This window comes from Tenrec ecaudatus, chromosome 6 (assembly GCF_050624435.1).
Source record: "Tenrec ecaudatus isolate mTenEca1 chromosome 6, mTenEca1.hap1, whole genome shotgun sequence".
Lineage (NCBI taxonomy): Eukaryota > Metazoa > Chordata > Mammalia > Afrosoricida > Tenrecidae > Tenrec > Tenrec ecaudatus.
This window is the reverse complement of record NC_134535.1, coordinates 85181620-85198167: the sequence shown is the minus strand read 5'-3', so window position 1 is coordinate 85198167 and position 16548 is coordinate 85181620. Positions and strand designations below refer to the sequence as shown.

Here is a 16548-nt window from a genome sequence, read left to right as displayed (position 1 = left end):
ACCACACTGGATGGCTTTTTCAAACAAATTTACTCTCACTGTTTTGGAGGCTACAAGTCCACATTCAGACTGCCAGCTCTGGAAGAAGGGTCTCTCTCTCTGTTGACTCTGGGGGAAGCTCCTTGTCTCTTTTCACCTCCTGTGGGCCTGTCAATCCTTGGAGATTCTCCATGTGTGTCGGAGGTTCCCAATGCTGAGATCCCAGGGCCAAAAGGCCTTCTCTGCTTCTGGGTCTTTTCTCTTGATAGCAGCAGGTTCCTTTGATCTCTGCTCACCTGTTCTCTTTGTATTTCAAGAGATGGACTCTAGATACTACCTAATCCTATAGATTGTGTCTGGCCTCATCAACTTCGTAGAGCTTGGGGCTAACAACACATAGATTGCATCTAGTCACAAAATGGAGGATAAACAACATTAACACTGAGAATCATGGCCTAGCACACTGATACAAATTTTGGAGGGTCACAATTCAATCCAAACTGGGTAAAACAGGGTCACCATGGTCCTGATGTTCCCCCTCCTTCCTCCAGCTATTTTCACCTTGGAAGAAAGGCAAGACCTTCAAAGACAACAACGGCCCAGAGGAACACAAACACAGCCGAGCTCCTACATGTAGAGAGCTGACGGTTGTGGTGGGCCTCTGGCTGGAGGAAAACCCCCCCTGTCTACTACGACAGCCTAACACTCTCATGGGCTTCCAGCTCTGATCCCAGCAGAGGGGAAAGTGAGATTGCAAGCAGGGGGCTGCAGGAAATATCAGCTATGGAAGGCAATCTAGAGTAGTGGTAAAGAGCATGGGATTTGGAACCAGACTGTCAGGGTTCAAACTGCAACTCTACTTTTTACTAGCTGTGTGACCTTGGGCAAGTTACTTAACCTCTCTGTGCTTGTTTTTAAAGTCTCCAAAACTGGAATAGCAATAGTACCTCTCATCATTCTAAGGGTTCAATAAATTAATTGATGTAAAGCAAAGCACTTGGAAAGGTGCCTGGAGCACAGCACACGTTTTACTGACACACAGGTGGTGTGCTTGTTGCTATTCACCAGTCACAGGAGTCACAGGAAAGCAGAAGGCTGGAGCAGTAGTGTCCATCAACTGCAAACATCAAACACTGCAATACCACGAAGAGGGTGCTGTCACTTTAATTAGATTTGCTGTGAAAAGCAATTAACTTCAGCTAACTACCGCATCCTCCACATAACCCCCACCTGCCTGCTTCCAATGAAAAACAGCTCAGAAGCTCAGAGGCGTTCCTCGCTGCGGTCCTCTCCACTCCCATTATGGGAAGAAGCGTCACTAACCGGACTCGGCCTCCCCCAAACAGCATGAAACAGGATGAATAAAAATATCTCTATGCAGGCTGTTGTGCTATTATCCTAGGGCGGAGTTTGGGGTAGGAAGGAGGCACAGGCAGGGTGAAGTCTAGGGATCTCTTAGAGATCAGAATCTGCCTGAGGGCAGGCACAGAGCCCACCGCTGACCCAGAAAGGGAGCTAGGTCTAAGAGGGCAAGGGCTGGACTACAATGTTCTCAAGCATGTGTGTGAAGGTAAGGACGGCTAGACAACTACTACTACTCCTTCCTCTTCCACCTCCCTGCACTCCTGAGGGCAGGGGACCGTCACGATTCTCCCAAGGTGTCATCGCCTTCCCAGAGCTGCTCGAGGCAGTGAGTGCTGCCTGATCCTCTCCCCCAGCTCAGGGCTTCTTCTCTCCGCCTGTGAGCACAAGGGCCTGCAGGATGTCGGACAGAGATACAATTCCCTTGACCACGTCATTCTCATCCACCACCACAAGTCGGTGAACCTGGCCCAGAGCAACGAGAGCGGAAGGAGGTACTCAGTACAAGCCTCAGTTGGGGTTGGCCACTCATCCTCCCTCCCCAGCCCACCAACCCGTTCCCCTCACCACTCCACCCCTGCTTCTATCATGTCTCGGACCTCCTACCTCTGCTTCCACCAGCCTGTTGATGATGGTCTCCAGAGTCTCGTGACGGTAGCACTTGAGGACTCCCTCAAAATAATGCGACCGATGTTGCAGGGCTTTGGTCACAGACACATCTAGGTTGTTGTAGGTCTTCTCGGCTGCCAGATTCTGGGTAGAAAGAGGAAGGCGCTTACCGGGAAGGGGGCCAGTCCCAAACTTCAGCCCACCCAACCTCACCAGAGGGATTTACGGCACTTGTCACCCATCCCCTCAAGCCACACCCAGTTCAGCAATTCCTTTTCAAACAGGATTTGAAAGCTTGGAAGCTCTCAAGTCAGACTCCCTTCTCCTAACATAATTCAACACCCCATTCCCCCAGCCCCCTTTCCATACATCCCAAACCCTCCAGTCACTCACGATAACATCAAACTTGGAGTAGATGTCCACCACACGCCCTAGGGGGACAGAGGTGGCTCAGTAAGGATCTAGCATCCGAGGCTCCCCTGCCCAGAGTCCCTCTGCCAGCAGAGGTGCTGGGGGAGCGCCCTTGGCCCAGCCATTGCTCACCCTTCTCATCCACCACTGGCAGGGCAGACACTCGGTGCTGCACAAAGATGCCCAGAGCCACATAGACAGGGGTGGTCGTGCGGACCATGGCAATGTTGGCATAGGTGCCGATCTGCAGCTCTTCCAGAGACTTAGACATGAACTCTGGCTTGGGAAACTCGGTGATCTGGGGAAAGAGCCATCAGCTTGAATTCCAAGGCCCCCCACACCACCCTCACAGACCCTTCCAACTCTGTGTATAAGTAAGAACTGGGCTGAGAAGCACTTACAAACAACTTGAGGAACTTGAGGATGCGTTTGTGGGTGAGGATGTACAGTGTGTTGCCTGATTCCGGGTCAATGACTGGCAGCCTATGGATCTTGTTCCGAATTAATGAAGAGACAGCATCAAATAAGCTGGTGGAAGGTGGGAAACAATGATCATCAGTTCCATAGTGCTGGGGCTGAAGGAAATTAAATGAGTGAGCTTATAAAAGGAAAAATGGTGTGTGTATGCACGGAGGCAGTGTTTACACTAGACCTACAGAGTGAGTGTGTATTTGGGCAGAGTGTCTTTTCTCTCTTTTGCACCTTTCCTTAGATTTTTGAGTGTCTAATGCAGTGGTTCTCAACTTTCCTAATGCTGCGACCCTTTCATACAGTTTCTCATGTGATAGTGACCCCCCAACTGTGAAATTATCTTTGTTACTACTTCATTAACTATAATTTTGCTATTATTATGAAACATAATGTAAATCTCTGATATGCAGGATGTATTTTCACTGTTACAAATGGAACATAATTAAAGCATGGTGATTCATCACAAAAACAATGTAATATAAATACTGTGAAATATTTATTTCTAATGGAAAATAAATGAAATTCTGTCTTGAAGCATGGTATAGCATGGGTAACAGTCTTCCCGCAGGGTACTAGAATGTGGGCAGACCCGCCTGGGGACGGATAGAGGAGCGTTGTCTCTGTTCCTAAGATCATCAGAAATATGTGGTTTCCGATGGTCTTAGGTGACCCCTGTGAAAGGGTCGTTTGACTCTCAAAGGGGTCGCAACTCACAGGTTGAGAACCGCTGGTCTAAGGCTTTAGCTAAAGGAGGTCTGGTACAGTGGGTTACACGTTGGGCTGCTAGCCACAAGGTTATCAGTTTGAAACCACCAGCCTCTCTCTGCGGGAGAAAGACAAGGCTTTCTACTCCCATAAAGTTTTAAAGTGTCAGGAACCCATAGGGGCAGTTCTACCCTGTCCAGTTCGGTTACTATGAGCAGGCTCTGACTCGAGGGCAGGGAGTAGGCTTAACTATGCCCATGGTCCGGGGCTCCCCTTCTGGACAAATAGGCAATCGCTGGAACTCACCTGGCATTAGGAGAAATGCAGACAAGTGGTTTAAAGGAGTCCTGTAGGTACACCTCTGAGGGGAAAAGGAATGATTTTTCACACGCAAAATACCGCCATGGAGAACCAGCTCTCACAGATCACTTTCCTGACTGTGGGGGTGGTGTCTGGGTGTTTGGGGGATCGAGCAGGAGGGGGGCGACAACAGGATGGGGCATATTTCCCTTGAGCTACCTTGTCTTTCAGGGAGCCCTCCCTCCTTCTGCACAATCTCTGCTGCTTTATCCTTTGACAACCCTCAATCTACTACACACCTCTCCACGTTTCTATCTTGTGTTCTTCTAGCTCATAGATCTGCACCTGGAAGTGGAAGTAACAGAGTTTGAGACCTGATCTTCCAGTTTTGGTTTCATTTGCTTCTTAGGCTTGCTTGGAGGAAAGAAAATAAGAATGAAGGACTCTGGGGAGGGCAAAGGGTTTTGATTGTTGGCCTAGGGCTCCTTACCAAGGCTGATTTATAGTAGCGGTGCAGAATGTTGATGAAATCGGTGATAGTCAGCATGCCTAGAGGCCAAGACAAGAGACTTCAGCACTGGCCTAAGCTTCTCTTCCAACCCAGGCACATGTCCAAAAATACTCTTTTCCAGAAACATTTGCTTACCCACAAAACTTTGCTTCTTACTGTCCCACAAAGGGGCAGCTCGTACACCATTAGTCACTAAGGCAAAGAAAGCTTTCTTCACCTGTAGCCAAAAGAGTAATAATCACAAAGAGAAATTCACAGGGGAAGGACTTTGAGAAGCACAGGGGTTGGGTCTATCGGGGAAAACACGAGACTAGCCCCACAGGACAAGAATAGTATCCCCGGGATGAGCTAGGACGGGAAGTGTGGAACCAGAGGCTTCAAAGAGGGGACAAGGGAAGGGAGGAGGTAACCCACCTGCAGGGAAGTATCAAATACAACCAATTTGGAGCTTGTAGGGATCAGGTCATAGCAGCGATGAGACTTCATGAAGGAAGTGTACACGCTGTTGTTGGACTCTGGGGTCTCTGCATAGGGTGGGAGAGTTAGTAGCTTCCTTCCTTGCAACAATGCCATTCAAAAGAGGCAGAAAACAAGTGTAGCTTCTAAAACGCTCAGAGCATGACTTTAAAAATGAGGTACCCTATTGTATGTTTTATTCTTATTGGTTCCACAAAACCAGGAAAACGTCCTCAGAAGCCATTTCACCCCACAATCCTGTCTCTGGGTGAGTTGATGTCTACTGGCACTTTTGGCCAAAGACGGCTGACTGAAAGGGAAAGTCTCAGGAGTCCTCATTATTCTGTCCTCGTCTACAAGCGGTTTTCTCATCTTAAGCCCGTTCTCCTTTCCTCGAGGTAGTTAGCACATTTTCACTTGTTCTCTTCCCAAGGATAAAGATGGAAAAATAAGTAACCTTCATAACATTCTTCCAAGATCTTCAGATGTTAAAGGTATGGTCCACGCCAGGTTGTTTCGGATCAAATAAGCTGGAACCCAGTACTCAATCAACCTAGCCCTAAAGTCCCTGAAAGTCACGTGGTGTGGGCCACCCTGGAACTTGCCATTCATGCCCCGAGCCTAGCCAGATGGGAGTTTCTGGCTTAGGCTTACCTTTCTATTCCTCTCATTTTAATGGCTTGCTCTAAACTGGAGCAGCAGCTCTCCCAAATAATGGCTTGAATGTGCTCGACATTATTTAATTCTATCAAATCTGTAAGGTAAATATTGTTTCCATTTTGCCAGATAAGAAAACAGGTTCAGAAGAGTTTAAATAAACTTCTCAAGGTCAGACCATTGGTGACAGAACCAAGACCCAAACCCAGATCTGCTATAACTTCTTACATCTTTTTTTTCCTTCTCCATTTTTCGTTTTACCAAAGGTAGATGAGCAGTTTAACGAAGTCAAATAGTTCTACAAATTTGTTTAAAAAAACAGCAATTCTTGCCAACTACCTCCCTATTTGACTTCGCCCCCCCCCAAATGATCTGAGCATGTTGATACATTTCTGTGTCCATGTTTCTATCACTACTGTTTAATTCCTTTCATTTGGAGGTAAGCTCTATTACCTTACTACCAGGGAAGATGACAATCTTCACTTCTCTTTCCTATAAGTATACGCCCTTCTTGAACATGCATCTCCCATCCTGCCAGCAGTTACATCATAATCGTCAGCATTGAAAATTATTTTGACTATTAACTCAGAACTAAGCCCAACAGTAACCTCCCCTCTGCCCTGCTCCTGTTTCCCCTCGAGTTCATCACCGTCTTGTCCTTTTGTTTTCTTATTTTTACATGTAAAGCACATAGAGCTAATTCAAGCCTTAAACTCTTTACCAAGTGTCTAACTCTCTCAAGAAGTTCAGAAGCATCACAGGCATTCTATCAATTTAAACTACGCAATGAAGTCTCTCCCGGAGCCTTCTGACCTGCTCAAGTCTGGGCTGCTTTGTCCCGTGTGCGGTCATCCTGGGCTCTTCCTTCATCACCACCCAGGGGCCTCCTCTCCCGTCTCTCCTGTGCTGGTGCTCCTGTTCCCTGTATCCCATGCTTTCATCTTTCTCGACTTACTAGAGCAGTCTCCAGTAGCTTCCTGAGAAAGGGTGCACGGGAGTTAAGTTTTTGGACACCTGGTAGCCTGCAGACATTTTTATTCTACCCTCATGCTTGATTTATAATTTGGCTAGACATAGAATTCTAGATTGGATTTTATTATCCTGTAGAATGCTGAAAGCATCCTTAGTTTCTGGCAGAGCTAAGCGTCCATGGCGTTGAACTTATTCTCTCTGGAAACTTGTAGGGTCTTCTCTTTTTCTGTGTTGTATAATCTCACGATGGGTCAATTTCATACATGGCACGGTGCTGATATCCAGGGGGTCCTCAAGGGGAAACTAACTTCTGTAATTTCTAGGCAATGTTCTTAAATTACTGCCTTCCCTGTTTCCATTCTTCCCTTGCTATCACCACCTAATCTTCAGACACTGGGCCTCCCAGACAGAATCTGTTTTCAGATTCTGTATTTGATATTTGGCTAAGTATCTTTTCTCTCCTATTGTCTATCTCTGTGCTTTTGAATTGTTTTCTTCTAGGCTTCTTGACTTACACATCTTTCTGGGTTTCATTTTCTTTGCCATGGTACTTTTAACTTCTAAGGGCTCCTTTGGGGTTTTCCAGGAATTACTTTATATATGTGTATGTGTCATGCTGCAAACGCATCCTTTTATCTCAGGCTCCTGAGATAGTGCGAACTTGTGAGCTGTCTTCCACTCTGTGACCCTTCCCCCTCGCTGCTTTTTTCTGTTTGTTTCTTTTGGCATACCTTCTTTTTCTGAGGCTGTCCTCAGGTGTCCGGGAACCCCTGGTTTAAGAGGATTTCAAGAATTTTTTCAGAGGAGAGGCTTTAAAGATCATTACATGTGAATGAGGAATTATTGACGGCGAGTCATTTAGGTGGGGAACTTTCAGTACTTGGGTTTTTAGGACTTTCCCATTGAGCTGGTTGGATTCTGGACCGAAGGATGAGATAATTTCCTGTTTGGAGGGTGAAGTCTTTTCTGACAGTGTTCTGGAGGCTGACTGGAAGAGGGCTCCATGCCCCTATTTTTAGTCCAGTACCTCAGCCCTCCACGGAGCCAGAACTCCTCTCTAGACCTTCAGTCTTCGCCAAAGTGTGGAGGGGGAGTTGTCCAGTTGCAGCATATGGCATAAGGAATCTTGACTGCTTCTTAGACCTTCAATGCCCTTTGGCTTTCCCTAGTGCTAATTTAGAATTCAGGTTTTTTTTCCAGCAGTTTTTCTGCTAAGATATTTGCCATTCTTCTGTCTGCTTTCCAATTGCTATCATCTCTTCTCTTGTTCTCTCTATCCTTGTTTACTTACACCTTATGGTGGTTTTAATGCTTTCTGCGAAGGAGTAGATGCAGGTGTGTGTATTTAATCCCCCAATCTCTAACTAGAAGCCCACCATTGTTTTTCACACTTGAGAACTCTCAGACTCTCAAGAACATGTCTTTAGACACTCGAAATACATTATATTTATATACTGTCATTTAGGCTAAAGTCCCAGAAATATAGTTGACTTGGTTTTCTCCGGTGTGTTTATTTTATAAATAATTTAAATCAGGTGTCAAATTTGAAAAAATCTAGATGTTTTAACCTAACAAGTCCTAGTTCCTTTTGAAAATCAGATCTGGCACATCTAGGTGCTTTCCTGCATAACTGGCCTGGATAGGGACTGTCTCCTTTCAGACAGTACAAGAGAGCTAGCTATAGGAAACCACAGTCAAGTACTCAGAGGACATAAATGTCAGCACCGATCATTAGATGGCAGTGCTCCATTAGGAAGTGTCACCCAGGCAATTCAGAATTAAGATGAACTTTTTCAGAAACCTACAAAATCAAAGTGGAAACATCTTTAATTCTGTACAGAACTCTTAGAACCTTAATATGTTCAAACATCTCCTATGCTATCATTCCTCTTGACGCTCATCTCAGTCTGTATTTCCATCCCCGGGAGAAAAAGTACTCCTGATAACGTAGCAGGCCCCAGGAAGACCTAGGTGTGCTCCTGAGGCGTGCCCCTTTCCAGATATGCCGACAGGACTCGCAGCTCTCTAGATGGTCTACTTTTAGCCTTCCTCTCAGAACTGCCTTCTCCGGGCCCCGGCTTTTAGAGCTTCGGGGCTCCATTTCTAGATTGGTCCTAAGGGCTCTCAAGGCCTTGCTATCATTTGTGATGTACCTTTAGTGGCTTGAGTGAGTGCTTGATACCACCAGGGCCTTCTAAAACCTGGTCAGCCAAACCGGAGCAGCCAATGGAAGTTTTTCCTGTACTTCAGAAGTTCCCCTCCCGTCTTTTAGTTAATTGAGGGTAACTTTAATCGCCCTGCCAGGCCAAGATTTACCCAAGTGATCCTGTCAAAAAGTGACTTAATTTGTATGGTTTGTCATACTATCTGGCCCAGCTTTCATCTTTCCCAAGGAGTTATCCTGAGTACTACTAGCAGTTAATGTGTTTAGCTGCTGCTAACTGAAAGGCTAGAGGTTCAAGTCTACACGTGGGGGTTTCAAAAGAAACACAGCCTAGAGATTGACTTCTACAAAACCAGTTGTTGGAAACCCTCTGGAGCACAGTCCCACGCTGGCACACACATGAGCTGCCATGAGTTGGAGATGACTTGACAGCATTTTTTTTAATCCCTAAGACAGATGTGGAGTCCTGGCTGCATAGCGGGTTACCCATTGGGCTGCTAAGCGCAAAGTCAGCAGTTCAAAAGAGGAGGCTTCCTACTACTCTCATAAACACACATAGTCTCAGAAGCCCATAGGGACAGTTTTACCCTGTCCTGCAGGGTCACTGTGAGTCAGACTCGCTCAGTGGCAGTGTATGCATGTGTGTATTGTTTGACTACAAATGTGGAAGTACTGCTGAGGACAAGTTAGGTGTGGCCATGGGTTTCATCGCCAGTCTTGTTTCTTCAACAAACTTACCTGGAGGATGCTCACTCTCCAAAGCTAGGGAGCTGTCTGAAGAAGGGACCTGAAGAGACAAGAGAAACATAGACTCACTTTAACCTTGTTCTACCACCGTAGCCTGGCAACATTAGGGGCTGGGCTGGTGTAGTGATGAGTTCCTCCATAGCACTACAGGACCCTTTACACACTGACTGTATTTCATCTTCAAGACAACCCTGAAGTACATATTTTCAGATTTAGGAAATGGAGGTCGGTTCAAGTTGACATTCAGCAAGCTGCCCCAGGTCGCATGGCTGGGAAGGGGTGAAGTTACGGATGTAAACACAGATTTGCCTTAACTTTTGGGGCATGCTATGTTGCCTTTCTGATGAAGCAGCAGGTCTGAAAAGCTGAGACTAGAAAATCTGGTTTAGGGTTGACCCCAGAAGATTTCACAGGCCGACCAGATTAAAACAGGGAAGCTTTTAGACATCGATGGCAATAGCAATGGCACAATTCTGCCTGACGTGACTGCACTATATGATACATAGTAATTTTTAAAGGGAAAAAATAGAGTCAACACGGCGTTCGTCTCCCACTCATGAGATGGTTATGGGAATGGAACTTGCCAGCAGGCCCCTTCTCCTTACCACTGAGGTACAGGTGGGCGGATGCTGGCAGATGGCTGTCAGTCAACAGTAAAAAGTTTGACGGAGGGCTGCAGGAAGAGCATAAATGTTACGCAACCAGAGGTCCGTCCCCTCAGCACCCTTGGGAGTCAAAGGCTGCTATAGCCCAGGAGTTGCCGGTTTTCTAAGCTTCTTCGCCCAAGAGCACTCTGAACACAGACAAACATTTAGAAGCATCTCTTGTGCTCCCTCAAGTGAAACATTTGGAAATGTCATTGTTATCTAGGAAGCCAGACGGGATCACGACAATTTTCATCCACTTGAATTAAGAGTTCCTGCACACCAGGTGCATGCACCCACATAAACCAGGCACATGGAACTAATGAAATTATGTAAAATAGTTCTGGCATAACACGCCCATGTATGTACTATTCACTCGGTCTCCCATATTATAGGCAAAGCATATCATTCTGTTAGTTTTCTGTAATTTCCTATGCATCTATGTATTCCAAAAATGGTACTTCTGGCCATAATCATATAATAAAAGGTACAGACATGGTCAAGAAGTTGGCAGTCTCCATAATCGGAAAATTTGAATTGTGCATTTGTTTCTATTAATTTAAGTTGCTAATTAGAGCACATTAGTTCAACAGTTTATCTACTGGTAAACACTTTTGGCATACATTTCAAGTTAATATAAAATATCAGTACCTACCTTAAGGGAAGTTTTCATGTGATCAGAAATAGAAATGGGGGTCAGCAACACGCTTTTTAAAAACTGGCAATAACATGCTTATCAAAGTCAGGGTGTTTTTTTTTTTAATTTCTGGAATGGTGCATTATTTGCATAAAAAACACAGTGAATCCCCAAAGTAACTTTAAACCACATTTCACTTCCAGAGCCTTTGCATTCACATGCAATCAGAGGCCTTAACTTGACAAACAAGGTGAAGTTGGCAAGACAGTCCTAAAAGTCCCTCTCTCTCCTAATGGGCGGGGTGGGGGCAGGGGAACAGTCACCTCTCTCCACACTAAGCTATAATGTCTGGTAGCTGGGACTGGTATTTTGGCAAGGCTTTTGGAACAGCCGTGTCACTCTGAAGTGGGAGAGAAGGCTGTTCACAGTAAAGATACACATATGGCATAAGGTTTCACAAGGACACAGGAACAGCTTTTTGTCTTTTAAAATACTAACTCAGGTAGGTGGCAGTTCACATTCCCAGGTCATTAACTTTGTATTCCACAGGCACTAATCGAACCCCTAACAGCTCCTTGATTTCCCTTCTCTCTCCTGTGGGTCATCTTCCACAACACCCCATGAATACCCAGCAGCCATACGGCCCAGTGCTTTATCCTCCCCTCCCTTGGCAAACTCCACAGTCCATTCCCTTTCTTCTGGAAGTGTCTATCTTGGTTTCTACAACAGCTACTTCCGCAGAACTTGCTGCACCCACCATATGATACATACATACTGCATGGAATTATTTTGTTCATATAGACATTTTGTTCCCTGTTCAACTGAAAAAGCAAATGTTTTGAGAATGATGAGGGAAACAAATGTAAAAAAGTGCTTGCCATAATGGATGGATGGCTTGTGATGAGTTTAGCGAGCCCCCAATAAAATGATTTAAAAACAAAACAGTAAAATCTGCCTTTCCTACTACTCAGGCTTTGGCTCCCTTCTTTATTTATTGCACTGGCATGTTCCTGGGAGTCCAGAATTGTCACTTCCATTCCTTCATTCTCCTTAACAGTGGTAAACTATGCTGACCTGTCTGCATGGCTCCCTCAAGTCCCTCATTCTCCTTGACAGACTTCACTCAGGCTTTTGTAAACCTCTCACTTGGCAAGAGTCGGTAAAGCGGTCTCCCTTCCCCAAATCTCTCTACTCCTTTGTGCTGTCACCAAGTTCTCTCACTAAAGCATCTCAGGTGTGGAGGGGGCTTTCATCTCCCAACAAGAAACTCACTACACTTTTGGGAAGCAGCATGATACAATTAACAAGAAGCCAACAAGCTGTTAAGAACACTCAAGTACTTCCTTGCTCAGAACCCTCCTTAGGTTCCCATTCTTACAAAACAAAGGTCAAATGTAACATGGTTTGTAATGTCTCCAACCTGACCTTTGCTCACTTTCTCCCTTTGAGTGACCCAAATCAAAAGCTTGATGTTGCCACCCTCCAATTACTTCCTATCTCTCCCACTTTCTATGCCCTTGCTTTCACTGCTCTCAGCCCAGGTCCCTGCTCCCACAGCTCCTTGCCTCTTCTCCATTGATGGGAGCACTTTTCAGCCTGCCTTACACAGTGACTGCAGCTAGCTTGCCCTCACCCCCACTGGATACAGACTGAGCGGTTTCAAAGCTGGGGCTTTCTTTCTCTTCCTTACACCTAAGTCCGTGCATGACATGTTTGAGCTCTAAACTAGAAAACTTACAAACGCTTTTTAAACATAGACGATCTGAAAGTAAGAAATGTTAAAAGCTACCGCATGTCATAGCATTAGGCCCTTTCTTCTGGCTCAGAATCCCGCTCATCTGCAGGAACTGACTTGCTGCCTGGATGACCCACTGCAAATCATCTTAGCACGCTGGGCTCACTTTTCTTCTTTACAACCGGAAGGGCACCCACCTCTCTGCACGCAGGCCAAGGTGCCTGTGGCAAAGGGATTACTTTGTACACCAACCGATTCACAGAAAGGTGACCCTGGAGCCCTTACACAGCTACTGTAGCAGGGGATAAAACGAAGACTGGAAAAGTGACAGGCCGCGAGAAAACACTGGGCTGTAACACTGCCCGGCTAGGGTTTCGGAGTTGCAGGGCTCCAGTGGCACCTGAGCGGGCGCCAGGGGCCTGCCCCAATTTGTCAATACCAACGTGCCAAGGAGTTCTACGAACGTGCCTGCTCAGAACCGCAAAGACGGCCACGACTCGAACTTGTCCCTCTTTCCGGGAAGCACCTCTTCTCGGTCTTGGGCAAGGAATGTGACCTCGCTGGACACGGGGCAGGGTAAAAGCTGTCCAGGTGTCCCTCTTGCCAGGGACTGCAGGGATCACAGTCGGACAACAGGGGGCCCAGGTGATACCTGCAGGCGGAGTCCGTGCAACCCGCCCCCCTCCACCGGAACCCGGAGAGAGGGACCACGGCCCAACTCTCCAAGGGCGACCCCGGGAACGTCGGAGGTGCTCAGGAAAGGGGGCCCGGGGTTTGCCGGGGCGTGAGTGGGTCCTGGTGCCGGCGGGAAGCCGGAGTCCCGGTCCGCCCTGGCGGACAGAAGGCACCGGCGCGGCCCAGTCCTAGAGGATGCGCCTGGCAGACGCGCCAAGGGGCAGGGCGGCCGCCGGGCTTCGGGTCCTTTCCTTCGCATCAGGGCCAGCCCCTGCCAGGGCCCTAACGGGGGGCTCGGACGCCATGGCGCCCCCCAACGCCCTTCCGCGTTCCTCACCGTCTCCATCGCGAGAGGCGCCGGCCAGACTTTGCGCTCGAGGAAGCGGGCTCCGCGCAGGCCCCGCCCCACGCGGCCACTTCCGCCGCGCGACGCCGGCCGCCAGGAAGCGGCGCAAGGCGGGAACCCGCCCTTCCGGCGGCGGCCGCGCCTGGGGAACCGCCCTCCCGGGATCCTCGCGGACCCACAGGGCCTGGCCGGCGGCGAGGACGATCGGACGGAGTCGCTTGTATTTAAAATGTTCTTTTTTTATTTGTCGTTTAAAAACAAACTTGGAAGAAGCAAAATCCAAAACTTGCCCTTTGCCTCTCGCAACATAAATTATGTACATTTCAGAATGATCGCTGATACAAAACATGCCAAAGGACAGGGGCGCTGGGGGTGGAAGGGAAAGGGCGCTTTAAAAAAGGGAATCATTTCATCCGTTGTTACGAAGGACAAACCTTGCTGTACAGGATACACACAACACAAAATAAAGTCTTCACGGGATTCACACTGGTCAGCGATTTATTTTTTAAAAAGGGGGAGGGTCCTGGAGGTGAGGGGAGAAGACTGTAAAAGGGAAAACTGAAGATTGAGTATGTGCAAGTGTAAACCAACCCAAAATACAAACACGGGGGTGGGGTAGTGGGGGTGGTAGAATTCTGATGCAATTATACAGGCGGGGTACTTAAAAAAAAAATCAACAACCAAAATTCCAACCTTGTAGCTTGGGTCTGAGTTAAAGTTTATATAAAAATTAAAAACTGTATAAGGTTTCTTCACTAAAATCTACAGGACTATCGGATACCTAGCATATGCTTACAAAGTCGGCCCCGTTCCCTTTTCCCAATCCCAGGGCCCAAGCCCCAACCAGAGCCTGACTCAGGAGAAGAGTCAGGCTCACCCTTCCTGTAGGCCAGACTTTTAGCGCTTGGAAAAGGGACATCCAATGGCTGTGGCTTTGGGGGCAACAGCCCAGTCTCCCCACTGTCTGATTTAATGACGGTGGTTCCTGTGTGTGTGAGGGGGAGGTGGGTGGGTGGGTGTTACTCTCTTAAACATTTGCAGCTTGAAACAGTTGAGGAAGCAGCTTAAACAAAACAAAACAAAAAATCCTCCCTACCCCCATCAATCCACAACCCCCCAAATTCAAAAAACAAAACAAAAACAAACCTAAAATCACAACAGCGACTGACCGTGCCCTCCCTCCAGCAGGCCTGCCCATCCACTGCCACCAAGCCCACCCTACACACTCCAGACATTTGATTCTTGAAAAGAGTAAATTACAAAATGCCCTTTGCCCACAGCCCCTAGGAGAGAACTGCATATAAGCTTCATCTTCATCCCTGTGGTGGCTCCCTACCAGAAAGGGATGTGGGGCCTCACTCACCCACCCCCTGCTTACCCCTACCCACCAGGAAGAGGTTCAACTGCAGCACAAGCTTGGGCGGAAAGGGGAGGAAGGAGGGGGCAGGGGACCCATCACCCTCTGGCTCCCCCTGGGGCCAGCTCACTTTTGTGCGTTATAACGTAGTCCAACTATACATCAGGGGGTGGGAACCACCCAGCCTTGATACCCCCACCTTACAGCAGTCACAGCCAGGGGTGGGGAGGGGGGGGTAAGGACAAGGGCGGTAGGTTGGGTAATGGAGGGGGCCCCCCCACAAGGGGAGCTCCATGTGTCCGCCCCATGCCCCCCTACCATTTATAAACTGGTTTTGTAAAAAGAAAATAGATATATTTATATAGAATATATAAAGCACAAAAATTAGTAGTTTTACATTTGCTCTCCCCGGGGGTGGGGGGAGGGGAGGGTTCTCACCTCCAGCCGGCTCCCCCATGCCCCACAAGACTATGTACAATCCCATGTATAAATAGATAAATACCCCCCACCCTCCCCGCGCTGACACTAAGCTCCCCCCGCCCCCACGTCACCACCCCATCCCACCAGACCAGCAGCAGTTTGGTGACTGAGGGAAAGGTGGGAGCTCCGGGCCACACCCTGCCTCACTGGGTACGGGCATGCCACTCAGGGACAGCCCTCACCCTGGCCCCACCCGCCCCATCCAGGGGCTAGAGGGCAAATGGGCTCATGATGGGGCTGAATTAATGGGAGAGAGACAACCTGGTCCTAGGTTAGCACAGCCCTCCCGCCCCCGTGTGCAGAAGGAGAAGGAAGTCCTAGAGCAACCAGGGGCCAGCCATCCCCAGTCTTCCTCTTCCTCAACCACAATCACCACCCCATGCCCAGAATTAAAAACAAAGATGAGTTTTTTGTTGTTGTTTTTTTCTTCCTCTTCTGACCCGCCCTTCCACCCACTCAGAAGAGGGCAGTGAGGTGGGGGAGAGGGTTGGGGCAGTAGGGGGCTTGGAGAGGGTCTCACATTTCAAAACAGCAAAAAATCCAACACTTAAATGAGGTAGGTGTGGGTGCGGGGTCTCCTTGCCCGGCTTGCCTGGCTTGCCCTCGTGGGCAGTTGGGCACCTCTTTCCCGTTCATGTTGCATTTGTCAAAGTGGAAAACAAGGAAACACAACCCACAGAGAGACAGAAACACAGAGGAGAAGAGGGAGACAGAGACAGATCGAGAGGGAAGGGGAAGGGGGGGGGTGAAGGTGGGGGCAGGACCCGGCAGGCAGGGCCAGGCGTGGGACCCGGCCTTTGGGATTGTCAAGCTTAGTCAAGTCTCTTTGCAGCCATGAGTTGGGCCGGAGAGGTCGGTGGGAGCAGCAGGGCTGTGAGGCCCAACCACACATCCTCCTCCCCCTCCCTGCTGCCTCCCAGACGCATCTGGGTAGTTCCCGGCCCGTATCCCCCTCAAACCTGAGATGCCCAGTGGCTGCTTCTGTCTGGCCCCTCCTGGAGCTGGGGGCAGAGATGCCAGCCGAGGGGCCGGTGGTGGGGAAGAGGGTTGTCCCTGGTGCCCAGGGTGGGCTTGGCCTAGGGCCCTCTGCCCCAGCCTCCTGCTCCAGGGGCTCCGGTTAGCCGGCAGCCCCAGCCCTGGGTCCTGGCTCTGGCTGCTACCGCTCTTCCCCCTCCTCCCTTTCAGGGAAGAAGTGGGGGGTGGGGGGCCTCCCCTGCCTGGTAGCCTCAAAGCTTCTTAGTTCATCCATTTCCGACAATTCCAGGCTCCACAGTGACAGGGGATCTTGTGCTGATCGTCCTCAAAGTCAAACTGATAGTCATAGGTCAGC

General features: G+C 48.5%; 2 protein-coding genes across 16 annotated transcripts in view; both read right to left on the bottom strand.

Annotated features, from left to right (window-relative positions):
• Nucleotides 1–13464, bottom strand: PRKAG1 (protein kinase AMP-activated non-catalytic subunit gamma 1). Of its 3 annotated transcripts, none has more exons than XM_075551770.1 (12): nt 13373–13464; nt 9336–9384; nt 4763–4872; nt 4484–4565; nt 4328–4386; nt 4137–4182; nt 3844–3898; nt 2763–2889; nt 2494–2659; nt 2344–2381; nt 1948–2094; nt 1–1806 (listed from the first exon to the last, which is right to left on the bottom strand). In XM_075551770.1, exons 1-12 carry the CDS (start codon nt 13379–13381, stop codon nt 1699–1701), a joined length of 996 nt encoding a protein of 331 aa, XP_075407885.1. In that variant the 5' UTR covers nt 13382–13464; the 3' UTR covers nt 1–1698. The 3 variants fall into 3 exon arrangements, with proteins under 3 accessions (XP_075407885.1, XP_075407886.1, XP_075407887.1); XM_075551771.1 differs by lacking the exon at nt 13373–13464 and adding an exon at nt 12829–12912; XM_075551772.1 differs by lacking the exon at nt 13373–13464 and adding an exon at nt 6275–6438 and having other exon boundaries at nt 9336–9387.
• Nucleotides 13465–13858: 394 nt separating this feature from the next.
• KMT2D (lysine methyltransferase 2D) overlaps nt 13859–16548 on the bottom strand; it is a 40458-nt gene continuing 37768 nt past the window's right edge. For all 13 annotated transcript variants that reach the window (XM_075551764.1, XM_075551756.1, XM_075551765.1 and 10 more), the window contains one exon: nt 13859–16547. In XM_075551764.1, the coding sequence (XP_075407879.1) occupies nt 16455–16547 (93 nt within the window). In that variant the 3' untranslated portion in view covers nt 13859–16454. The remainder of the gene's footprint in view (nt 16548) is intronic.

Bases quoted from the DNA above. Each gene is read 5' to 3' on its own strand.
- PRKAG1 (XM_075551770.1), bottom strand. The intron at 4,566-4,762 runs GTGGGTTACCTC...TTTTGGCTACAG, and splicing joins TATTTGATACTTCCCTGCAG to GTGAAGAAAGCTTTCTTTGC. The intron at 2,382-2,493 runs GTGAGCAATGGC...CTGTCCCCCTAG, and splicing joins GCCAGTGGTGGATGAGAAGG to GGCGTGTGGTGGACATCTAC.